Below are 26,456 nucleotides of genomic sequence, written 5' to 3'. Positions count from 1 at the left end.
ATCATGCTTATTTCATCTTTAGTCTTTAATTTTCCATTGATGAAATTATAAAATAATTTTGGTTGGTCTTTACATTTCTCCACAACATTCTTTTCAAAATTTTTCCGCTCATCTCGGCGAGTTTTGACATATTCATTCCTCTTCATTATATAATTGTTCCACAGGTCCAGTCTCTTGTTTTTCTTCCACTTGTTCCATGCTTTTTCTTTCTCCAATCTAGCTGTTGCACATCTCCTATTGTACCAATCCTTTTTGAAAAGGTTCTCTATTGATCTTTTGGGTACCCATTTCTCTACTCCCTTATTATAAATGTCCAGGAAAGCTGTCCACTTTTCCTCTATGTTCTCCTTTTGAATACCTATGTTCCAATTCACTTCAATGAAATACTTCCTGAGTTGTCCAAAGTTAGTCTTGCTGTAGTTTAGCCATTCTCTTCTGAGGTCCTCTTTCCTTATACTGAAGTTATTATCCATAACTGTGAACTGAATCAGCACATGATCACTTTTTCCTATTGAGTTTATGTATTTACTATTACTATTCTTGTTCCTTGGTGAAAATTAGATCGAGCCTTGAAGGTGCTTCATTTCCCCTAAATCTTGTGTCATCTGTAACCCATTGAGTCAGGAAATTTTCAATAGCCAGGTCTAGTAGCTTGTTCCCCCATGATGACTCACTGCCTTCTGTGGTCCAATTCTCCCAAGATATCTCTTTACAGGTAAAGACCCCCATCAGGAGTATATCATCATTTTCCTTAAGCAGCTCTGCCAAACATGTCCTTGTGTCCTCAAGCATTTTCTTATATTCATCCTCTCTCCAAGAATTGGAATATGGGGGAACATAAGTCACCACAACGTTATGCTATCTTCCAATATTCTGTTTTAAGCTTATTTTTAATATTTCTGCCTCCTCCACCCCATATATGACAGATTCCACTAATAAATCCTTCCTTACTAGAAGCATCACACCTCTTCCCTGTTTATTCTTTCTATTTCTCATCCAGAGGTTGTATTTTCCTTCACCGATATTTAATATATCCCCTTCACTTGCCAATTTAGTTTCAACGATTCCCATGATGTCCGGTTTCTCCTCTTTTAAATAGTCTTCTAGTTCCATCACTACCAACATTAGTCCATTTATGTTCATGTATGCTACTTTTAGTCTTCCCCTTCTGCATTTACTTCTTTCCTGTACCACTTTCTCAACCTCATGTCCATGACCCTCCAAAAGAATTGTTTTTTCTCCACCACTGATAGTGTTCCTTTTTTTTCATTTGCTTCTTTTCTTAGTTAATTTATAGTATCTCTCTCTTCTCTGGTTCTATCTTTTTTTTATCCATACTTTTTTTGTATTCTTCCACCTTGGCCAGTTTCCAGGATTTACTCAGTGTTTCTTCAGCTGCCACTCGTGACCTAGACCTTATTTTCATAGGACACTGTCCACCCTCATCATATCTGCCCAATCTTTTAATTTCTTCAATCTCTCCAGTCCGCTCTTTTTCTTCTTGTAATGTCCCCACTAATTTTTTCACTCATATCTTTTCCTTCTTTTCTCTTTCAGTCCACTGAGATGTACATTCTTCCTTCAGGCTGAAAACCACAACAGTTTTTTTCTTATCCACAGTGTCTCTCACCAAGTTTTCTTTCTGTTTTATAACTTGAACAACTTTTTCTGTTAGCTTTGCGTCATTTGCCTTGGTTTGTTCCTCCACAATTTTCCTAAAATTGATCTTTTCTTCCTCTTGTTCTTTCTTCCAATTTTTCCTGCTTTACATTTAACTCTTCCACTCTGCCTTCATATTCCATTGCTTTCTTTTAATATAACATTAGTTTTTTTATGTAGATCGTTGCATGCACCTTTCCACTCACCCTTCTCGGTGATCAAAGTTTCAACCATCTTCTCCATCTTGTCAGATCTATCCTTCATTTCCTTCATTTCGGTTTCCAGTGTGATAATTCTCCTTCTCATTATTGCTTCCCCAACCCTTCGGTCCTCTTCCCCAAATCCCAAGAAGTCTCTCTGTCTTGCCTTCAGGACGGTCCCCATTGGTGTAAACAACATAGTGGGGACAGAAGTAGCCCCCTCTTCACTGCTCATTATAACAATTTAACTGCTTTCTACAAAACACTTTTAGAGACGGGACAGCAACGAGTAAAACCAGTGTGAACTCTCACCTCTGTATTTCCACTAGGGCAGCTCTCAGCGACGTAGATGGTTGGATTTTTAGGAGCGCTTGTTTGCATTGACTTCTCTGTCCACCATGACAGTGTGAGTGTGTGTGTGTGTGTGTGTGTGTGTGTGTGTGTGTGTGTGTGTGTGTGTGTGTGTGTGTGTGTGTGTGTGTGTGTGTGTGTGTGTGTGTGTGTGTGTGTGTGTGCGTGTTTGTGTGTGTGTGTGTGTGTGTGTGTGCGCAAAATTGGACATATAATGATATGATGACAAATTAAGAGTTTCTGTAATACACTGGACAGATTCTCCATAATTTCCTACATAATTGTCCTTGTCCTCTTATTAATATTCTGTTTCTTTCACAAATTAAAACTTGTTCTCCCCAATCATCTAAATACACTCTTTACATCCCTCACCTGAGAAAGTAAGGAAGGATTTTGGTGTTGATGGAAGCACAAAGCTGCTGCAGCCCCATCACCCACCACTTGCTGCACAGGCGGGTGGCCAACACTTCCTCCAGGGCTTCCTCCAGGTCTTCAACTGACAGTGGACAATATATCTATTACTAAAATATAATACATTTTCAACTCCTAAAAGAATCTTGTAAGTTACTGGATTTTAAACACATTTCCTCTCAATTCACAATCTATATGCCTATTTGGAAATAGACTTTAAAACACACTGCATGACAATTCAACATTATTGAGAGTTAATTCTCCCTGAAAAATCATTCTAGACTTATAATACCCAACTGAATACAAGATTCTGAATGATTCCTGAATATTTTGTTAAAACATGATAATCAATAACAATGTGCATGTAACATATTTACTAAATATATATATATATATATATATATATATATATATATATATATATATATATATATATATATATATATATATATATATATATTATTACATGAAAACTTACTTGCTAGAGTCTCCTGTTGCTTTCCATGTGTGACTCTCTCTGGCCTAATTTTTGGTAACCATGGCATCTGCTGAAGACTGCAGTTTGGTACAGAGGCATATGAATACTGAGGATTCTGGTTGTGACTGGCCTGTGGCTGCAGAGGTGTGACCTGTGATGTGCCAAATGTGTTGTGGAGTTTCTCAGCTACTGGGTTGGGGTGGTTGTATGTGGGATTTGGCTGAATTTGTTCAGTCGAGGAGACAACATGACTAGAACCGGGCAGAGCTGAGTGAGGTGCCTCCCATGAATGGCCAGGTGTACAAAGGGAAGAATTGTTCCTTGAAATAGGCTTTGGTTTCTCAGTAGCTGGTACAGGTTGTAATGTGCCATACATATTTGGAAGAAGTACAGGAGACTGACCCTGGTAGTCTATTCCCCTGACAGGCTGGTTAAGACAGGTTTGACTGAGACTAGCGGTTCCTGCAGCCCGTGAATTGATAGTTCCTTGAGGCTGTGTGGCATGACTGTTCTGGGTTAAGTCAACTGAGCTCCTCTCAATCCTCTGATGTAAACTTGAAAACAACTTTTCAACATATTCAGGTCCAGCAGGAATTGGGGTCTGCATGGCAGTTGGCATGGGAGCTGGTGCGGGTTTTTTCCTAAATCTTGGCTGGTCAAAGAGGGCTACTGGTCCCAGATGTGACAACCGCAGCATCTGACATTCTTGAGATCTAGTTGTGGCAGTTACTTGTGTTTGTGAGGCGCTCTCACTGGATTTTGGTGCATTCTCTTTACTGGAACCAATGCAGTTGCTTGTGTTTTCCTCAACCACCATCTCATCTTCACTATCACTGTCACTTCTGGGCAGTATCAAGGCATCAATCATGTCTGGATCATGGCTTTCTGACATCATCTGAATCTCACTTTCATCTCCAGATATCTTCAAAGCATCACCATCATGGGGTTGCAGATTGGTATCATTATCAAGTTGTGATAGTACCAGCGTGTCTTTATTATCATCCACTCTGTCAGCCTCATCTATATTATCACTTGTGTCACTGGAATCATCTAACTTCTGTTCTTTCTGATGCCTAGATGTTGGATCCCATGATGGACTGTTTCTCTTACATCTCTTGGAAGGATGTGGGGGATTTTCTAGTAATATGGTGTGCTTCCTTTCTTTGCTGGGAGAAGTTATCATGGATTCCTCTCTAGTTTTGTCTTGTTCATGTTTTATAGGGCTTCTTAATTGGTCTTGCTCAATACAGTCAACACTCTTTCCTCTTTTGTTGATGCTCTGGAATGATGTTGACAACTCTGGGATTGATGGTGATGTCTGGTGTCTCTTGAGGATTGGTGGTTTTACCTTGTTTTGTTGTTTTGATGAGAATGAAGACATTTCCCTGCAATTACTTGATATTTCGTGATGTTCTCTCTTTTCTGCTGCTAGAGTGTATTTCCCCTGTTGTGCAATCAGAGTTTTTGATGCTTTTCTTTTAAGTGCTAGGGAAGTGATGGATGGTGTGGATTTGGAATGAACAAGATATCTAGCCTCAGGTGACTCCTCATCCACTGCCATCTGTTTCTTATTCTGGATCACTCTGCAGGCAGTGTGAGGATCTGGAGTGAGGCAAGGAGAAGTCAAATACCTCTTTTGTTCTGCTGAGGAATTGTGGTTATCACTTACTTGACTTCCACTGCCACCATCCATCTTTCTCTTTCTCCGTTTCCTTCTTAGATAAACGCCAGAAATTGCGTCATCCTGAGAATCCTCATCTTCACTTTCTATCACCATGGGTCTGCACTTGCTACTGGCAGGGTAATGAGGTACACCTGAATCAGAGGTTGACAAGTCAGTTTCTGGATCTGAGGAATGATGTCCTCTTCGACTGGCAAGCTCCTCTTCTGAACTATACATTGTCTGACAGGCAGGCAGTGAAGAATAACTGGACGAAAACCTCCTGGATCTTCTGAGTTGTGGCTGTTTGATGGATTTTCTTTTTCCACCAACTTTTGTAGCAACTAGCAAAGATGATCTGAAGTTCTTTCTTTTATTGTGGAGAGGTGCTGGTGGCTCCTGCTGTTCATCTTCCTCATCCTTCCTATTCTTCTTTACCTGTTCTTTTCCCTTTTCTTCTGAGCTGCAACTATTGTCACTGTCTATGCCAAATAAATGAGCTTTGGAGGTTCTGGTTTTATAGGGCTTTGCAAGTGCACCAAGATTGTCAGTCTTTGCATTTTTCTTGAGGCCACAGGGTTGTTGAGGTGCTCTGTTTAAACTCTGCACTTCTCTTGGTACAGTACACATGGTCTCCCTTGTAAAGCTGCTGCTACTACTGCTCCTGCTACTGATGCTGCTGCTCCTGTCTCTGTTTCTATTGCCTCTGCTGCTGTTGTTCCTGTCTCTGTTTCTAATGCTGCTACTGCTACTGCTACTGCTGCTGCTTCTGTCTCTGTTTCTGCTGCTGCTCCTGTCTCTGTTTCTACTGCTGCTGCTGCTATTGTTGCTCCTGCTTCTATCTTTGTTTCTAATGCTGCTGCTGCTGTTATTCCTGTCTATGTTTCTACTGCTGCTGCTGCTGTTGCTCTTGTCTCTGTTTCTGCTGCTGCTCCTGTCTCTGTTTCTACTGTGGCTCCTGCTATTGCTGCTGCTGCCACTGCTCCTGTCTCTGTTTCTAATGTTGCTTCTGCTTCTGCTGCTGCTGCTATTATTCCTGTCTCCATTTCTGCTGCTGCTGTTACTGCTGTTGCTCTCGTCTCTGTTTCTGCTGCTGCTCCTGTCTCTGTTTCTACTGTGGCTCCTGCTATTGCTGCTGCTGCTCTTGTTCCTGGCTCTGTTTCTATCACTGCTGCTGTTGCTGCTATCTCTTATCTTGCTAATCCTCTTACTCTTCCTTGTTACTGCTTTTTTACCTCTACATGTCTGCTCATCCCATAAGCGTCTCATTTTTTCCTTAATTTTTTGCTCTCTTGATGATGTCTTTATTTTTACTGCAGGAATTTTTTCTGCCATGGAGTCTCTTGCTCTATTATTCTCTTTCCCTTTCTCTCTTTCTTGGCCACAGCTTATGTGCACATCTGAGGTTTCCAGAGGTGGATCTTTTACTAACCATCCATCTGATGTACTTTTTCTGTTTGTTTGCTCTTGTGCACTCCTATGATCTACACGACACTCCATGACAAACACTGAGTGGTGCAAAGAACCAAGAGGATCAGGAAGAACTCTGGTGAGTCTACTCATTCTGTGAAATTTGATGAATTTTCTCCACTGTCTCCTCTTCTGGCACCAACTGAAGACAATTTTCTCTTGATTCTTGCTATTGTCTGGAGGATGTGTTTGTCTAATGGTCTCCTTTTGTGATGCTTTGATGTCACTCCCTCTCCCACAGGCACTATTCTCTATATTAGACACACTTACACCTGAGAGTCTCTTGTGCTCTTCCTGTTGCTGGATTTCTGTCTCGCCTTTCTTTCTCTCTCTCTGTTTTGACTCCAATTCACACAGCTTTTCCTCCGTGTTATTGCACAATTCGCTTTCTTCCTCTCTTTTTCTCTTCTGTTCGCATCTTTTCCCTTTATCTTCCAGAATCTTTCTTTCCATTTCTTTCTGCTTCCTTGTCTTCCTTTCCTCTTTCCCTTTTATCTTCCTTTCTTCTATCTCTTTCATCCACCTTTTCTCTTTTTCTTTCATCTTTCTTGCCTCCTCCTCTTTCATCTTCCTTTCTTCCTCCTCTTTTATCTTCCTTTCCTCTTCTTCTTTTATCTTCCTTTCCTTTTCCTCTTTCATCTTTCTTTTCTTCTCCTCTTTCATCTTCCTTTCCTCTTCCTCTTTCATCTTCCTTTCCCTTTCCTCTTTCATCTTCCTTTCCTCTTCCTCTTTCATCTTCCTTTTCCTTTCCTCTTTCATCTTCCTTTCCTCTTCCTCTTTCATCTTCCTTTCCTTCTCCTCTTTCATCTTCCTTTCCTTCTCCTCTTTCATCTTCCTTTCCTCTTCCTCTTTCATCTTCCTTTCCTTCTCCTCTTTCATCTTCCTTTCCTCTTCCTCTTTTATCTTCCTTTCCTCTTCCTCTTTTATCTTCCTTTCCTTTTCCTCTTTCATCTTCCTTTCCTTCTCCTCTTTCATCTTCCTTTCCTCTTCCTCTTTTATCTTCCTTTCCCTTTCCTCTTTCATCTTCCTTTCCTTCTCCTCTTTCATCTTCCTTTCCTTCTCCTCTTTCATCTTCCTTTCCTCTTCCTCTTTCATCTTCCTTTCCCTTTCCTCTTTCATTTTCCTTTCCTCTTCCTCTTTTATCTTCCTTTTCTTTTCCTCTTTCATCTTCCTTTCCTCTTCCTCTTTCATCTTCCTTTTCCTTTCCTCTTCCTCTTTTATCTTCCTTTCCTCTTCTTCTTTCATCTTCCTTTCTTCCTCTTCCTCTCTCAGTGTTTTATCTTCATCTTGAACTCTTTTTGATTTCCTTCTCTTCCTCTCATTCTCTGGCATTATTTTCTTTTCTTCCTTTTCTTGTTCTATTCCCTCATTTTTCTCTTTCTCTTGGTTTGTCTTCTTTTCTTGTTTCCTCCTCTTCTCCATCTCTCGTTTCATTTTTTCCTCTTCCTGCTTTCTTTCCTTCCCTTGATCTTCTTTGTTGCTTTCCTCTTCCTGTTCACTTTCCCTCTTTCTTTCCTTCCATCTTTTCTGTCTATCATCCCATATCTTCTCTCCATTGTGTTCTTCTGTTTCCTGCATTCCCTCAACCTTCCTTCTGTTCCCTTTCCCTCCCACCAAATGAGGTTCTTCAGTTTTGGCTTTCAGTTGTCTCTGAATACACTGCCTTGATTTCTGTCCACCCTCTTTTTGTATCTCCTCATCCAGCCCACAATCCTTTTTCTTTTGTCTGCTTAACCTCTTTGTCCAATGACCTCTCTCCATTTCTTCATCTGTGTTTCTTCTTTCTTTTTCTCCTTCTTCTTCTTCTTCCTTTTCAATTTCTTTCCTCAACATGTCTAAAATTCTCAAACTTCTTCTTCTCTTTCTTTGAGGTGGATTTCTTTTCTTATTTTGGGGGGTTTTCTTTTCCTCTTCTTCTGTGGTTTGTTCTTCCTCAGGTAATGTGGTTCCTATTTCCTCAATTTCTATGGTATTAACATCCTCACCTATGGTTTTCCCTGTATCAGTTTCTTGAGTTCCATCATTTGCATCTTCTACTTTTTCCTCATCTTGTCCAGTTTGATCTTTTTCAACTTCCAAGCTTCCTTTTTCTGCTATTCCTGTGCATATTTCTTTCACAGCTTCTATGGTTCTTTCTTCTTCCTCTTCAGCAGCTCCATTTTTATCATTTTTATCATTTCTTTCATCCTCAGTTCTTGTGGTTCTCTCTTGTTCAGTTTCTGATGTTCTTTCATTCTCATTTTCAGTGTTTCCTTCATTATCTTTGATTCTTCCTTCCTGGGCTTTTGAAGTTCTCTGCTTCTCAATTTCAGAGTTTCTCATGTCATTAACAAATATATTTCTTTCTTTTTCACTCTCAGAAATTTTCTTCTCTTTCCCTGTGGTTCTTTCTTGCTCTAATGGTGTGGTTCTTTCTTCTTTTTCCACTGTGATTCTGTCTTCCTCTGCTTCTGTGCTTTCTTCTGCAGTTTCTGTGAATCCTCCACAAACCTCTTTGCCTCTTGTTTCAGCAGTTTCTGTTGTCTGTTCTTCCCTTTCAGTTAACACTGTATCCACATCTCCCTCCATTCTGTCTTTCACAGCTATTGTTTTATCTTCATCTGCTCTTATAGTTATTTTTTCCATTCCTTCAGTATTTTTACCTTCTAAAGCTGCACCATTATTTTCCTCCTCTATTTCAGTAGATCTTTCTTCCTTCTCCTTATTCATTTCTTTTTGAGCTGCAGTACTTCTGGAACCATTCACAATATCTTCTACCAGCTTATTCTCAGTTATTTGGATATCTGGAGATGCTTGACCTTCCTGACACAGCTCTGTGTGGATAGCTCCCCCAGACATGCTTAAAACATCATTCTTTCCTGCACTGCCAACTGATTGGTGGTCTGAATCCTCAGTTTCTCTGCCACTTACGGTGGTGGTATCATCCACTGCTCCGAACAAATGCCTCATTTCTTTGAGTAACACCTTGTTTTGCACCTTTGGAACGTCACCTTGGTGACCACACATACTGTTGTCATCCCCATCCACTGACTGTGACTGGCAGTGTGTGTGCTGCTCCTTTGAAATCTCTCCTGACATTGAAGCAAGGGTTTGAGGAGATGGCAATGGATGACATTCCTCCATATCAAAAGAAAAACTCTGGGATGACTGAAAGTGTGGTAATGGCACTTGTGTTTGATTATCCTTTTCTTCTTTCTCATCTTCCTTTTCTTGATCAATAGTATCTGTGGAAATGTCAAGATCATCTAAGAGACTACTGCCTTTATGTGATCTTGCAACAAACTCTTCAGAAATCTGTGTGGTGAGAATTCGGGGAATCACACACATCCCTGCCTTATCTTGCTCATGCATTTCTTTTTCTTCATCTTTCTCCTCTTCTTCTGAATCACTTAGTGAGCCCAGAAAGTCTTGCTTCATGGCTGGAACAGGCATGCCTGTCTCTGGTAATGGACTTGGCCCTCCAGAAAGAGAGGTGTCTATATCTTCCAGTTTTTTATGTGGTCTCATTTTTTGCAGGATGGCTCTCAACTCTTCATCTAAGTGGTAGGAATTTATTGGAGAGGTTTCCTTACTTGTACCAGCATAAGAGTTGCTGTGATCCCTTTTCAAGCTTGTGACCATGGGTAATTCTTCAGTACCCTTCAAATTCACATCAAATGAGTGACCAGCAGTACTAGCTAGAGGTCTCAGTGATGGTTCCTCATCACTGTCTTCTAAGCTGGTGTCTAGAATGGATAATGATTTGCTTACATCCTGTGTTTTCTTCCTGATTCCTGTGTCCACAGTGTGGGATATTGTCTTCTCTACACCATTCTGGAGTGAAGGCAATACTTCACTGTCACTGTCCTCCATGCTAGTGTCCAGAAGGGATGCTGATTTGATAGGCTTTTGTGTTTTTCTTATGGGTGATTTTATTGGCTGTTGCATTTTCCTTTGGATTCGTGTGTTCTCTGTGCAGGGAGCAGTCACCTCTGTGCTACTCTGGAGTGAAGGCAAGATATCAATGTCACTATCTTCCATGCTAGTGTCTAGAATGGATGTCATTTTGGTCAGCTCTCGTGTTTTCCTTATGGATGGTGATTTTATTGACTTTTGCATTTTCTTCCTGATTCCTGTGCGAGAAGCTTTCACCTCTGTACCATTCTGGGGTCTTGGTAATACATCACTGTCACTATCTTCCATGCTAGTGTCCAGAAGGGAAGTTGATTTGACTGACTCTTGTGCTTTTCTTATGGGTGATTTCATCAACTCTTGCTCTTTCTTTCGGATTGCTGTGTTCTCTGTACTATTCCAGGGTCTAGGCAATACATCACTGTCACTGTCTTCCATGCTAGTGTCCAGAAGGGATACTGATTTGACTGACTCTTGTGTTTTCTTTAAGGATGTCAATTCAATTGGCTCTTGTGTTTTTATGGGTGGCGATATCATCAGGTCTTGGGTTGTCTTTGTGGAAGATGATTTGATTGGCTGTTGCACTTTCTTTATAGATGCTGATCTGATTGGTTCTTGAGCTTCCTTTCTGATTTCTGTGTCCACCATGTGAGGAGTTGCCTCTACATTATTGTGGAGTGAAGGCAAAGGATCACTGTCAATGCTTTCTATGAAACTGTCAAGAATCGATACTACTGTCACCTCTCCTTGATCCCTGGAAGAGAGCACATCATTTTCAGGCTCATGTTTATGTACTAGTGAAGTGTTTTCTTTATACCTAGAGATAGTGTGTTGTCCCTCACAACTGTCCTGGCTTCCTCTCTGCTCAAGTTTTGTCTCAGTTTTCTTTACTTGCTTTGCCTTTATCATTTTCTCTTCCTCCATTATTCCTTCAGATATTTTTTCTTCATTATCATCCTGAATTAGTCTCTCCAGCTGCTTGGCTTCACTTTCTACACCATAAGCATCTCTGTCTTGCCAATCCTCATTATGAAAATCATTAAGCCAGTCCTCCATCAGAGAGTGAAAAGGAAGTTTTCTGCAATAAGCCAAGTACTGTTGATCAAGGTTTTGCAGAACCTGTTTCAATATGTTCTGTAAGCTGCTCCACTCCTCCTTCGGTGAGTTCCCCTCTGGAAATTTATCTGGGGAGAAGAGAGAATATGGTTATGATGAATGAAACAATATTGCTAAGGATAATAATGAGAAAAGGAATGAATGTGAAAATGACAATGATGAGCATGTTAAGTGAATGGTAATGATGAAAGATAATTTCTAGGCTCTGTGGTAATGGTGTATGGTAAGTGATGAATCCTGATGAAAATTTTGAATGATAATGATGATGTATATCATTCTAATAATGGTATATGTATATAAAGAAGAATGTGAGGCTGATATAAATAATGATGTTTAACATGTGCAAATCTGAATGCATAATAAATGTTGCCATTTAACAAAGCAGCCTTGTCTACCTACAATAAAATAACAATGGTCAAGTATGAAAAATTATATTAAACAGTAAACCAACCTTGATTGAGAAGACGTCTGCCATACTTGTAAGCAAGGGAGAGGCCCCAGTGTGCCTTCTTGAGGTTACGGACTTCCCGCTCCCGTGCAATAGAAGCTGCTTCTCTCAGCTCACATTCTGTACCTGTGGAAACAACCTGCATCACTCATCATATCATAAAACAACACAGCTTTACACAGTGAGTAAGACTGAGGATCCTGGTGGGAAGGTACAGCATGGGTTAAGGGACTGCGTACATTGAAGAGGAGTTAATGAAGGGAAGGTTTTGAACAAGGACAGAGAATTTTTGGCTTGGGAGAACTGACCACCCATTTAGTGTGTCTGGAGGAAGTAATGTATTACAGGCTGCAGATAGATGTACAGCTACAAGTGAACAATTTAGATAGATATCTACACATGATATCAGAGAGAGAGAGAGAGAGAGAGAGAGAGAGAGAGAGAGAGAGAGAGAGAGAGAGAGAGAGAGAGAGAGAGAGAGAGAGAGAGAGAGAGAGAGAGAGAGAGAGAGAGAGAGAGAGAGAGAGAGAGAGAGAGAGAGAGAGAGAGAGAGAGAGAGAGAGAGAGAGAGAGAGAGAGAGAGAGAGAGAGAGAGAGAGAGAGAGAGTTTTTTTTTACAGCCATTCCTGGACAGTATTATCAGGGCTAATAAGTAAAAATACACAAATGAAATGCCTCAAACAACTTCAACCTCAAGAGGCAGACATGGCTACACTGCTTATCTGTGTTATCTGGTTGCCTTATCACACACTCACTTCCTTGAGCAGCAGACACTAGCAATTATCTGAGCCTTTGTTTTCAAACCACATTTTCAGAGTTAGTTAGATGGAAGGATAGATTACAAAGAAGTATACACTTGTGAGAATGTTTATCCTGAAGATCTTTGCAAGATATTTCAACTGAGAAAATCATATTTCTGAATATCTATGATGAATTATTCAGAGCAAGTGAAACCCTTCATTTGTTCTGTGACAGTGGAAAGTTAACATGTACTCAGTGACCAAACAGTTATTCTATACTGACAACAAGAAATTTAGATGAGACGATGGGAAGTGTCAAAAGTTGTTTAAAGCCCTGAAAAATTAATCTTGGACATACACAATATATGAAACACTATGGTTGTTGATAGTGAGTGACTGAAAGATCTCCAAAGATCTCCAGAGACCCCATCTCATCACCTCACATTGGTACCAGCAATACATTTCCATTGAGGTGTAAAAGACCACATATACAGAGCGAATTCTCCACCCTTACAATCTCTGGTGAACTTCCATGTGGTTATACATAGAACAAGCAGACCCTTTCCTGTGGTTGAAGTATTTACATCAGATTTCTGAACAACTACTAGTTAAGTGTTTTATATTCCAAAGTAGCACCTGAATGTGGCGACAGTGTATTTGTGTGTGTTTGTGTGCTAACTCATTTACAGCTTAATATTTACAAAAACAACGCAGTATAACTCAGTACAAACTTGAAACCACACAAAACTGCACTTCGCAATGCTAAGACATCACCACCACTTCATGTTGCTACTTCTTCCTCTCCTGGGGTGTGTGACGGCCAGACGCTGGGTGGTGGTTCATCTGGCAGATGGCGGGACAAGTCGACCCATTCTGGTTGATCCACTGGGTCATGAGCACCCAGACCAAGCTATGCCTGAAGCTTTAGCTCTAAATGCACCACCACCAGGCACCCAAGAAGAGGATGCAGGGTCAGCAGGAAATCACCTGGATGCTCATGAAGGAGGGGGACAGAATGATAATAAGGTAGATGATAATAATCATGCTTGGGAGGGAGAAACTGGAATGAGTCAAGATTCAGATGAGGAGATAATAAATGATGCCATCCAGCTAAACCTTACATCAACATCAGATACATTAACAACAACAAGTATATCAACTTCAACAACCACATTGACATCAACCACATCAACTTCAACATCAACATCAACAACCACGTCAACATCAACAAAAATTGCCATAACAACTGCTAATCAACCTGAGAACACCCAAACCACAACCAACACTCAACAACCACTCCAGCCATGTCACCTGTCCTGCCTGGAGGCCCTTAACTCCACCCACCTCACGTCTAATAACACCCTAACCCTGAGTGCGGGCTCCTCCCTTACCTTAGAGTGTCACATGCCTCTGGTGCCTGAACTCATCCTAGAAGACATGCTGTGGCTCTTCCACCCTGGGGGCACCCCTGAGGGCCAGTGTTCCCTCACCCCCAACAAATATCTCAACTCCTGTGCAGGCTTTCCATCAATTTCAGAAACTGATGACAGAAATGAAACTTTTCTGAGACAGACCCTAACTTTCTCTGACTTAGAAACAAACCACACAGGAGACTACATGTGTCAGGTAAGACGCACATGAAAAAAAAAATATGCAGTAATAAAGGCAATCATCATTTTCATTCTGAAGATTTGGTTCTATGATTGCATAGCTTAGCCTTTGTCATTTGATGACAGTTAGTGCAACTCCTTTGTCAATTTCTGAATTTTCTAGATATTTCATGTTTTCCTTGGTTTCTCCAATATCATTCTCCATACCTTCAACTTTTATATCCTTAACATGTTTATCCTATCTTTCTGCATCATTAACCAAGGTACGTCCTGTAATCTGTCTGTTCTCCTTACCTTGGTGAAATTCTGTTTCTCTATTCTATGTTTGCTTCTTGATTCCTTACTTGATGGACAATCTCTCACAACAGCATCACATATACATCATACTATATTCTTTTCAGTATACTCTAACCATTTTGCTTTATCACTTCTTGTAGGCAAAATCCACTCTCACAAATAAAAAATGGTACTTTTCACACACTATATGTGCAGGCTACCTTTCATGCTCATGTCTTTTAATTTTCAGGTTGATGAAATGACACTGGAAATGAGAAGGTTCTTGGTAACGTGTTGGTGAATCTTGTTACCTTGGGAATATTCAGCGAGTTAATTATCTGTTTGTAATTAGAAAGGAAAACAGTAGCTGAGGGGTCAGGTCACAGAAGAGGTAAATTTGTTGACCTAAGTCTGAGTACTACTGAAAGTTGACCTTTTCAGCCACTGTTACATGGCCAAAATTCACCAACAAACTGCCCACCAGCAGAGTCTTTGAATGCAAACATAATGCGAAGTCCCAAAGGGTGGCATAAGCAGGGCATCAATTAAAAACTCTGCCTCTGCTCAATGGGGAAGGTGCTGACCCATTGAGGCCTGCAGAAACAAAGCTGCAGGCTAACCAGTCTTGTTTCCCAGAACAAAGCCGACAGGCAATTGAGGCCCAAGATATAAAAAGTGGATGATTAACTCCCAGAACTTCTTCCACCCACTCCCAACTCTTATAATGAAGTTAACACTTGCTGCACTTCTTGCTGCACTCATATTTCCCTGATAAAGGAATGTCAATGCACTGCAGGACTTATTTCTAGTGTCAGAATTTTAACCCTTGGCTCTGTTGCATCCCACCATTTAATTGCATACAACCAATTCAGACTAGCCATAAAGGCACTGTATGACTGTAAACTTTGTGCACAGGGCAGAATCATAATCCACACTTTCTTTTGCAAACTGCACACAGCCAAACACCACTCCTGAACAATGGAAACATTTGTCATCACTTTCATATTGCTTGCACTCACTCTTAAACCTCTCAATTCCATGCAGCAACTATTTCTCCTTGCCAACCTTTCTCTTGCAAATCCACATCCACAGTATTAGTGCACTATCATGAAACAATATGCCTAGCTGGTCCCTCTGTCTAACCACAAATTTTGTTTGCAGGTTCATGTAATCCTTTTCTCAACTCTTCACTGTTCCTGTACACTATCATCTATGTGAAGAATAAAGGCAGCTAGTAATACTGCTATGTCCACAGGTCCAGGTTACCTGCTGCCCTGGACAACAGCAACACCTCATGAGCCAGCAGCACAAAGTAAAGGTGAGCGTGAAGATATGGTGGGCCGACTATACCACTGAGCTGGCAGTGACAGGTGTAGTTGCAGCAGTGCTACTGTTGAGCCTGCTGGGTGTGAGTGCATATGGCTGGAGACAAAGAAGCAACAACTACTACCCCACGGTGGAGGTGGAGGCTCCAGCTATCCATCACCTGCCCTTCATAGATGATCAAGATACTGACAGTTTCGACAGCAACATCTCAAATGAGCGACATGAAACTGAAGCCATGCTGACTCAGTAGAACAAAGCTGTAAACCTCTCAAAGATCTCCACACGGCATTCACTAGTGCTACCACAGTACAGAACAACGTAAAAGTTTACAATCTTGAAAATAGCATACGACAAGAGTTGCTAACTAAAGTATCTGGTGTATAATTCTGACCTTAAAAATTATTTTAAGGGTAATTACTAATTATAACTGCCGAGATTAAGAATGTGTGAAGTATAACTATAATATGTATGAAAAGTTATTGTTTCTTGTGAAATTTAAAAATATCTGAGTTTTTATGTTTAGCATTTTACAGTGCCACATAAAAATAGAGTACATAATAATACAACAAAAGATACACACACACACACACACACACACACACACACACACACACATATATATATATATATATATATATATATATATATATATATATATATATATATATATATATATATATATATATATATATATATATATATCCGTCCCCCCCCCATATTTCAATGCTCTAGTCTGATTTTACATGGAAACATCAGAATGTGGCACACATGTGCAGGGAATATGGTAGCAGTATGCTTTTAAGCTGGCAGCATTGAGTGGTCAGATTATTCCCCCTACTACAACTAATACTGTCAGTGACATGCAACTGAAGGATGAATATACAAATTGTGCTATCAGAGAAGTCAAGAGAACTCACGTGACTTCCGTGTGTCTTCTATTTTAAATCTCTTAACTCTTGCTTGAAGGGTGTTCAGTTTCTTCTCCAACACTGATGACAGATCTCTATTCTCAAGATCTTTTATTCTGTGAGTCTGCTGTTCCAGAAGGAACTGCAAGTTACATTTCTCAGATTCAGCCTTTTCCCTCTGTTTCGCCTCTTCTTCTACACGCTGCTCTGCTATCTGTAACCTTTCCCTACAGGAAAACATCTTCATTATTCATACAATATATATAATTACCCACAAAATATATATCCATTCCCAATTTCCAAAGATAACATCAATATCTATGTATATACATACCTTACCTCAAAAGATGTTTTAAAGAAAACAATGTAGCATATAACCAGCTAAAATAGCAGTGAAAACTTAGGCTGACTAATTAAACTAAAAAAATTTGTACTATAATAATCATCATGTGCCTGCATGTGTTGGTCTTTGCACATCTAGTGGTGGCTCACCAAGCCTTGAGTAGCCTCTCTACACACACATCACTGGAGTCCTGCTCAAGTACTTCATTCAAGATTTCTGGATTTACCTCTAAAAATTTTATCAATTACATTCATCTATCTGTCTTTTCACTTCTCATCACCATATTTAACTCCTATTCTCTACTTCACTCCACTAGCAGTGATAGTAGATTTATTATTCACTTCATACTTTTAAGGCCTTGCCACCATTGAGATTTAAGCCAACAGGGTAGTCTCGATACAACTATAACTTTGAAAAACATGTAGTCTCGATACAACTATAACTGAAAAACATAAAGTTTTCATCTGCAATGCTTTATATGATCTGAAGAATTTGCTACATGAATCATTCATCAATTAGAAATCTAAGTGATATTGGTTTCACACCAATGATGCAACAAGAGACTTGTAAATATGAGATCAATGTTGTCAAACCTGATGAATGTTTCTGATCTCAAACAACTGATTTGCTGCATTCCTGAAGTATATTTATGGATTCAAATAAGTGATTTGCTGGATTAATTAGTATGACAAATGAAGGATTACATTACAAAGAATGGATGTGTGGTCCATCAGTATTTAATCAGTATTTATCATAGGGCCACCTTAGAATCTATGTAACTCCTCTGGGTTCAGCAGGATGTAAAAATTACATCAAACTAGCCAGGCTACCAATGAATTAACAGATGTTTTTCTTTGAAAACAAAAATAAGGAATATATATATTATATATATATATATATATATATATATATATATATATATATATATATATATATATATATATATATATATATATATATATATATATATATATATATATATATATATATATATATATATATATATATATATATATATATATATATATATATATATATATATTTTTTTTTTTTTTTTTTTTTTTTTTACATGAACATGGTGAGAATAAACAAGAGAAGCAATGGAAAAAAAAAAAAAAAAAAAAAAAAAAAAAAAAAAAAAAAGGATTCACCTGAGAGGTTTGACTTCCAACAATAAGTTAGTCAGCTGTTCCCGCATCTCATTACACTCCCTACTCTGCTGGTCCAGGGACATCTGCAGCTGGAGAGACTGCTGTTTCTGCCTCTTGTAGTCAGCTGCTATATGAAGCAACGTGCTGATTGCGAAGAAAGAAAAAAATAAATAAACAATAATAATCAATTAATATATATATATATATATATATATATATATATATATATATATATATATATATATATATATATATATATATATATATATATATATATATATATATATATATATATATGACACACAGCAATACACTACTATGTGCCAGTATATAAAATGATTCCCTAAATTTTCTGGAGGCTTGTGCAATCTTCACAGTATTAAGTAACTTTCATTAATAATGTATTAATTCATGAGAAATAAATATTTGGACCGTGGAAGCAAGATCTATACATTAAACAAGCCAAGCTCCTCATGGATGTTTGAGGATGTTTTCTCAGGTTGGTTGGTATCATATTGACAGTAAGTACACCATTTCAATGTTTACAGAATATTCAAAACTGTCTGTCTGGAGATCTTTACATCTTATCCTTAAAGTATGAAAATCCTGCAGCTTATTTATTATATACAGTATGCCTACACATTCCTATATCTACTGCTGTTTTGCAATGGTGTGCATGCCATATCAGCACACATTAAATCTCAAAACAAAGAGAACTTGTATTCTGCACTACTGTGTGTGTGTGTGTGCGTGTGTGTGTGTGTGTGTGTGTGTGTGTGTGTGTGTGTGTGTGTGTGTGTGTGTGTGTGTGTGTGTGTGTGTGTGTGTGTGTGTGTGTGTATGAATGGGCAAATATTCAGTTGCAGTAAACAGGACATATTCATATGGTCTCATATTCACATGGTCTCATTTCTTTATTTACATGTACTTCCTTCAGTTGACAAACACTCCCTTCCACTGTAATACCTTCTCAGCACTTCTGAGCATCTATACTTCTATGTGTCAGCACTTCTGAACATCTATACTTCTATGTGTCAGCACTTCTGAACATCTATACTTCTATGTGGCAAGCAACACTTTTCCCCTATTCAAACATTTCTCTTTATCAAATTTTTGCTCTGTCTTCTGAAACATCTGGACAATCTTTTTTCCACAAGTTGGGAGATCTCTACTAGCTAATACTTTCAAATGGTTTATTAATTGAATTGTTAAACAAATCACAATAATAGCAGATGTTCTAATTCAAATTAATCTACAGAAATGTTCCCTAATAAAAGAAAATTCAAATTCCATTGGTTCTTGCTGCACCTTTTTTTTTTTGTTTTTTTATGTAGGAAGGATACTGGCCAAGGGCAACAAAAATCTAATAAAAAAAATGCCCACTGAAATGCCAGTCCCATAAAAGGGTCAAAGCAGTGGTCAAAAATTGGTGGATAAGTGTCTTGACATTCAGTAGTGCTAAAATCTGTCAAAGCAGTAACCAACATAAGACAAAATGGCATTGACCTAATTCTGTCCACTGCAAATTTAGGATGTTTCTACTGTTTCTGTAAGTTTGTCAAAGTCAAGTCTAAAAGGAAAGAGGAAGATACTTACTCTCTTTGGTCCAGCTTCAGGCGAAAGAAATTATTCCATTCCCGACTCACTCTTAGATACTGAAACAAAATAAGAAAAATCATTCTAGTACATTCAGAAAAACTTACTACACACAACTGATAGGGATGTATTATAGGCACTGCCAATCCTACATGACCAATGATCCATGTTTTTTAACACCACTTTAAAGGGGGAAAAAATTTAAATAAATTTTTCAAATTATTAAAATAATTAGAATATAATAAAAAAATAATACCAAATAAATAATAATAATAATAGATAATGATTATAAATACATAAATTGCTTAATCAATAAACAAAATATAATAATAATAATAATAATAATAATAATAATAATAATAATAATAATAATAATAATAATAATAATCACCATCATCAAAAACTAAACAAATGAATGAAATACACAAATTACTACAAGAAAAATCAATCCTTATGCAAAATACAACTCTCTCCATTTTCCCTTTCTTAATTCTAGATCCAGAGTCAGAAAAATTTAACTCACTCGGTTCAGTAACTTGCAGTTTGGACAGTTGTTGGAGGAAAGGCTGAGCTCACTTGAGGTGGGACCAAGAGCCATGGGAGGGACAGACGTCATGGCTTGGGATTGAGCCACGCCACGCTCTGCGGCAGTGTTAGGAACACAACTGGAGAAAGAGACTGAACTGGAGGGAGAAGGAGATCCACCGTTCACCTCTGATGATGATATTCTTTCCATGATCACCAAGACAATCTGGTAAGGGAAACAGAATTTGTAAGTGATCCTTAATATTCATAAACAGACCTGACAAAATATGGAAGTTATGATTATTTATGATGAGAGACATGCAAGTTGTGATCTGCAAGAGAGAGAGAGAGAGAGAGAGAGAGAGAGAGAGAGAGAGAGAGAGAGAGAGAGAGAGAGAGAGAGAGAGAGAGAGAGAGAGAGAGAGAGAGAGAGAGAGAGAGAGAGAGAGATTCTTCTAAGGCCTGATTTAAGTAAATCATATCCTACCAAATTACTAGTCTGGCATGATAAGTCTAATAATAAAAAATAACAATAGACTAATAAAAAAAATATATATATAGTAAAATTGCAGTTGAGCACAAAATACATCCTATCTTCTTTTTCTCCATCTCTCTCCCTAACAACCTGGAGAGAAAGTCTAGTTTTAGGGTGGGGAAAGCCAAATTATGCCAAATTCGGACATTCACGAAAAACGTCAAAGGATGAGACACACATTTTGAAAACTGGGAAAATTTCTAGCCGAACCTAAGTTTCTGGCCAAACCTAACGTAACCAGGGAGGGCCCTCCCATGGAGGGACAGTCAACCAGGCCCCCGAGATGTCACCCTCTGGTCATGATGGCGATACTACGTATGCACAGGCAGGAGTTCATAATCTCCCCTGCTATTGCTTCCCATAGTGGAAGACCCCATGGGTTACCTGCTGAGTCTTGCCCTGACACTCTTGAAGAGCTTGCTGGGGATAGGGAAGAAGAAAAAGAAGATAGGATGTATTGTGTTAAACTGCAATTTTACCAGATAGGATAGCATACTGGAGATAAGAGGGATGGACTCCCCCAGTTAACAAGGTTAGTGACTTCAAAAGCTTAGGACAGTGTAGTGGGGGGTATTGGGGGGACAGATATTCCATGTTTGTTGACTATTTTTTAGGAATCTTCCCTAAAAGCAGTATTTTCTCTATAGACTTTTGAGGTTTCCAAAATTTGGCCTCCCATACTTTAAAACCCCACTTTCCCACCAGATCCCCAAGCTTGCTTGTCCTGGAGAGGTGCAACAACAAAATACATAAGAACAGAGAGAGAGAGAGAGAGAGAGAGAGAGAGAGAGAGAGAGAGAGAGAGAGAGAGAGAGAGAGAGAGAGAGAGAGAGAGAGAGAGAGAGAGAGAGAGAGAGAGAGAGGTAATGTGAACACAAGGCATCTAGCTCACCTGCCTCACGCCATGGACAGGCAGTGGCTGTGGCTAACCCCGAGTGGCAGGCAATGTGGCCGAGGAAGCATGGGCAGGGGTGAGGAGGGGCACCGCCAGCATCTACCTTCTATCATTCCAGAGATGAACACGCTTTATCCTTCCTGGCTTCTTGTTATTTCACTCCAAAGTGTTAAGTCCTCACTGTCTCTTCCTTTACCGCCCTCTCATTGTTCCGGCAAACGCTCACAAAGGGAACACTGCGCCTCGCCGCTAAACTGTTCAGTCAACACGTTCGTGGGAGTAATGTATTTTGTTTATCCGGAGGGACTACGTGTATAGTATATATCTCATGCTATCACCAACAATTAAAAGAACTTTTGCCTGCAACTCCACTACTTTCAAGACGTTATATATATTTAATTCTCTTTTGTAGGAGGTCTATATAATTTTTACTGAAATAGGTGAGAATGAGGGGATGAGGGGGAAAGCTGAATAGCGTTTGTTTCTGTAGTTTCACTGCCAACGGCAGGAGGTCTATACAATTCTCTTTCGTCCTTTTCTTCTCGATTGCAGAGGTGAGAATAAGAGAAAAATAAATGAATAAATGAATAAAAGAGATGGCGCTTCGGACCGAGCTGAACAATAACATCAAGATCAAGACAACACCCATGAGGCAACTCAGCTGACGTGTATTCGCCCTGAATGTCAAAACATACACACTGCTTCACGATTATCCCTGAACTGAATACGGTCATCTGATTATGGGAACTTAAGAAAGGTAACTCATAGTGTGTGTATGTGTGTGTGTGTGTGTGTTGCACAATAACACTGGGACTGGTTAGATTCAACAATATGAAATATCCGTATGGATCTGTTGCAGCAATGAACAATATGTCTGTAACCTCAACTCCATACAACATTTAAAACTTAGCAGAGGGGAACACAAATACTTTGTATCCATATACACTGAAACACTTCCCATGGCAAAGTCCACAGTGGGAGGCGCACCTCGTGTGGGGGTGTTATTTTATCTCAGATCGCCATTCACTTGACAGGTAGAACTGCATTCATCATTTCAATAATTCAATTCATCATCATCATCTCTCTCTCTCTCTCTCTCTCTCTCTCTCTCTCTCTCTCTCTCTCTCTCTCTCTCTCTCTCTCTCTTGTTGATATTGCTGATATTGGGGTTTCTTATAACTAAAGGAGTGCAACCTCTTAATGCTGCTTACAGAGGTTTTGCCAGACTTTGATCTGATATTGTGCAAAACCATCATCAGTCTCTTAGCCACACTCATCAAACAAAACTTTGTACAATTTTCATGGTAGGAATAGAAGGGTTCTCATAACTCTATCTAAGTAAACTGTGTCACCTCCTAGCTGTGCGGTTTTGACACCCTCTCAAGAACTGTTCCATAGTATTGCTACCTAGGAAGAACAATGATTTCTATCAGAGGTGATTTATTTATTTATTTTATTATTATTCAGTGTTACTAAGCTGAAGTGGGCTTGAAGGTGTTACAACCATAATCATGAAAATCCTAATACAATTTTTGGGACCTATGGCTGCTGACCAGCTTTGCCTCTCAACCTTCTGTCATGTATAATCCTTTCATGACTAAACTGTAGATAATGAGAATTTCTATACTAAATAAAAATAATCTCCCACTGTAGGATTACATTTATTTCCTAATACAGTTATTTCAGTTATTTCAGAATTTTTCTCCTGATGTAGCTCTTTTTCACACACAGTTGAGACAAGATGACATGGGTTGTGGAGCAAAAGCGCAGTTGGGCAGAATGGGTAGCACTACGGGTGTTGCAAGTGGGGCCCATACCCACCCACCTGGCTGTCATCATGGATGGAAACCGTCGGTATGCACGACAGAAACAGCGTGATACCTTGGCCGGCCACACACAGGGGTTCCACAAGCTGGCTGAGGTGTTGTCTTGGTGCCGTGACTTGGGCATCAGACACGTCACTGCCTATGCCTTTAGTATTGAAAACTTCAAAAGATCAAAGAGTGAGGTGGATGGTTTATTGAACTTGGCAGTAGAGAAGTTTGCTCTGATGCTGGAGGAGCAGGACAAGCTGGCTGAACTTGGAGTGTGCATCAGTGTCCTGGGAAAACTTTCTCTCTTGCCAGAATCCATCCAAAAGATGGCAGCACAGGTTATGCTGGCAACTCGTCACAACAATCAGTTCTTCCTTAACCTGGCCGTAGCTTATACGGGCTGTGAAGAGATCACCTCGGCTGTTCAGGAGCTGGCTGTAGGGGTGGCTGAAGACAGACTGAAAAGTTCTGATGTCAATGAAGAGGCATTGGAAGCGTGCTTGTATGGAAGTGGAAACCGGGAGCCTGATCTGCTTGTGCGGACGTCTGGGGAACACCGACTTTCTGATTTTCTTCTCTGGCAGAGTGCATACTCATGTCTGTTTTTCACCAAAGTATTGTGGCCCGACTTCTCCATCTGGCATCTCTTTGGCGCCGTGTTCTTCTACCAGCGGCAGTACCACACACTGGCTGCCGCAAGACGTGAGGCACTGGCCCAGCGGTGCCGAACCATAGAAGAAAGGGATCTAGAGCAGTGCCGAAGTCAGCACGGTGATAAGGTCACTCATGAGCATCTGGCTGCCCAAGCTGCTGCTCGCACTGCTCGTCTGCAGACTTTCCTGGATTATCGTAAGAAGCGGCAACTTGCTTATTTATACAAACTTTCATCGCTCACTGTGAAAGAGCAAGAGAACAAAGTGGAAGAAAGCCAGGTCTTATGACACTTGTACATGATATCTTAAGCACTGAGAGCTGTGCCATGTATCCTAAATTGTCTCATCCTTGACCACACCTTCATCACAAGTCATGACTCACCACTATTGAGATGATTTATGAAACATCACTGCAGTTCTGAATGCATTTTGTTTGAATGTTACTTCCTAGTGTCAATAAAATATTTACATATATGATTTTGTTAATTTACATCTTGTAATGCTTTGATTTTTTTAATTTTATTTATTTATTAAATTTTGTTGGTTATTCAGTTATAAAACACTCAAGGCAGATTTTTTTTTTTTTTAATGTAGGAAGGACACTGGCCAAGGGCAACAAAAATCTGATAAAAAAAAAATGCCCACTGAAATGCCAGTCCCATAAAAGGGTCAAAGCAGTGGTCAAAAATTGATGAATAAGTGTCTTGAAACCTCCCTCTTGAAGGAATTCAAGTCATAGGAAGGTGGAAATACAGAAGCAGGCAGGGAGTTCCAGAGTTTACCAGAGAAAGGGATGAATGATTGAGAATACTGGTTAACTCTTGCGTTAGAGAGGTGGACAGAATAGGGGTGAGAGAAAGAAGAAAGTCTTGTGCAGCGAGGCCGTGGAAGGAGGGGAGGCATGCAGTTAGCAAGATCAGAAGAGCAGTTAGCATGAAAATAGCAGTAGAAGACAGCTAGATATGCAACATTGCAGTAGAGAGAGAGAGGCTAAAGATAGACAGAGGAGAGGAGTTGATGAGACGAAAAGCTTTTGATTCCACCCTGTCTAGAAGAGCAGTATGAGTGGAACCTCCCCAGACATGTGAAGCATACTCCATACATGGACGGACAAGGCCCTTGTACAGAGTTAGCAGCTGGGGGGGTGAGAAAAACTGGCGGAGACGTCTCAGAACACCTAACTTCATAGAAGCTGTTTTAGCTAGAGTCGAGATGTGAAGTTTCCAGTTCAGATTATAAGTAAAGGACAGACCAAGGATGTTCAGTGTAGAAGAGGGGGACAGTTGAGTGTCATTGAAGAAGAAGGGATAGTTGTCTGGAAGGTTGTGTCAAGTTGATAGATGGAGGAATTGAGTTTTTGAGGCATTGAACAATACCAAGTTTGCTCTGCCCCAATCAGAAATTATAGAAAGATCAGATTCCCTGCATGATATGTTTACCTCCTGAAGGGTTGGACATCTATGAAAAGACGTGGAAAAGTGCAGGGTGGTATCATCAGCGTAGGAGTGGATAGGACAAGAAGTTTGGTTTAGAAGATCATTAATGAATAATAAGAAGAGAGTGGGTGACAGGACAGAACCCTGAGGAATACCACTGTTAATAGATTTAGGAAAAGAACAGTGACTGTCTACCAGAGCAGCAATAGAACGGTCAGAAAGGAAACTTGAGATGAAGTTATGGAGAGAAGGATAGAAACCGTAGGAGGGTAGTTTGGAAATCAAAGCTTTGTGCCAGACTCTATCAAAGGCTTTTGATATGTCCAAGGCAACAGCAAAAGTTTCACCAAAATCTCTAAAAGAGGATGACCAAGATTCATTAAGGAAAGCCAGAAGATCAGCAGTAGAGCGGCCTTGACGGAACCCATAATGGAGATCAGATAGAAGGTTGTGAAGCGATGTTTAAGAGTCTTCCTGTTGAGGATAGATTCAAAAACTTTAGATAGGCAGGAAATTAAAGCAATAGGATGGTAGTTTGAGGAATTAGAACGGTCACCCTTTTTAGGAACAGGTTGAATATAGGCAAACTTCCAGCAAGAAGGAAAGGTAGATGTTGACAGACAGAGCTGAAAGAGTTTGAGCAGGCAAGGTGCAAGCACGGAGGCACAGTTTCGGAGAACAATAGGAGGGACCCCATCAGGTCCATAAGCCTTCCGAGGGTTTAGGCCAGCGAGGGCATGGAAAACATCATTGCGAAGAATTTTAATAGGTGGCATGAAGTAGTCAGAGGGTGGAGGAGAGGGAGGAACAAGCCCAGAATCGTCCAATGTAGAGTTTTTAGCAAAGGTTTGAGCGAAGAGTTCAGCTTTAGAAATAGATGTGATAGCAGTGGTGCCATCTGGTTGAAATAGAGGAGGGAAAGAAGAAGAAGTAAAGTTATTGGAAATATTTTTGGCTAGATGCC

General features: G+C 39.8%; 3 protein-coding genes across 3 annotated transcripts in view; 2 read left to right on the top strand and 1 right to left on the bottom strand.

Annotated features, from left to right (window-relative positions):
* LOC135105141 (titin homolog) overlaps positions 1-21,900 on the bottom strand; it is a 31,359-nt gene extending 9,459 nt beyond the window's left edge. Inside the window, exons 1-8 of the mRNA XM_064013190.1 lie at positions 21,587-21,900; positions 20,158-20,385; positions 19,635-19,693; positions 18,039-18,182; positions 16,554-16,771; positions 11,688-11,810; positions 3,100-11,304; positions 2,583-2,706 (exon numbers count right to left, since the gene is read on the bottom strand). Coding sequence (XP_063869260.1) covers positions 2,583-2,706; positions 3,100-11,304; positions 11,688-11,810; positions 16,554-16,771; positions 18,039-18,182; positions 19,635-19,693; positions 20,158-20,370 — 9,086 coding nt within the window. The 5' untranslated portion in view covers positions 20,371-20,385; positions 21,587-21,900. The remainder of the gene's footprint in view (positions 1-2,582; positions 2,707-3,099; positions 11,305-11,687; positions 11,811-16,553; positions 16,772-18,038; positions 18,183-19,634; positions 19,694-20,157; positions 20,386-21,586) is intronic.
* LOC135105143 (uncharacterized) lies at positions 12,435-16,147 on the top strand. Its single transcript, XM_064013195.1, has 2 exons — positions 12,435-14,050; positions 15,566-16,147. The coding sequence occupies exons 1-2, from the start codon at positions 13,184-13,186 to the stop codon at positions 15,884-15,886; spliced, it is 1,188 nt and encodes a 395-aa protein (XP_063869265.1). The 5' UTR covers positions 12,435-13,183; the 3' UTR covers positions 15,887-16,147.
* A 286-nt stretch (positions 21,901-22,186) lies between the features above and the next one.
* On the top strand, positions 22,187-24,530 carry LOC135105144 (dehydrodolichyl diphosphate synthase complex subunit Dhdds-like). Its single transcript, XM_064013196.1, has 2 exons — positions 22,187-22,346; positions 23,321-24,530. The coding sequence occupies exon 2, from the start codon at positions 23,331-23,333 to the stop codon at positions 24,342-24,344; it is 1,014 nt and encodes a 337-aa protein (XP_063869266.1). The 5' UTR covers positions 22,187-22,346; positions 23,321-23,330; the 3' UTR covers positions 24,345-24,530.
* Positions 24,531-26,456: the final 1,926 nt, after the last annotated feature.

The sequence above is a fragment of the Scylla paramamosain genome, chromosome 11, assembly GCF_035594125.1.
Source record: "Scylla paramamosain isolate STU-SP2022 chromosome 11, ASM3559412v1, whole genome shotgun sequence".
NCBI classification, from domain to species: Eukaryota; Metazoa; Arthropoda; class Malacostraca; order Decapoda; family Portunidae; genus Scylla; species Scylla paramamosain.
The sequence above is the reverse complement of the archived record's forward strand: the minus strand, read 5'-3'. Positions and strand labels throughout refer to the sequence as shown.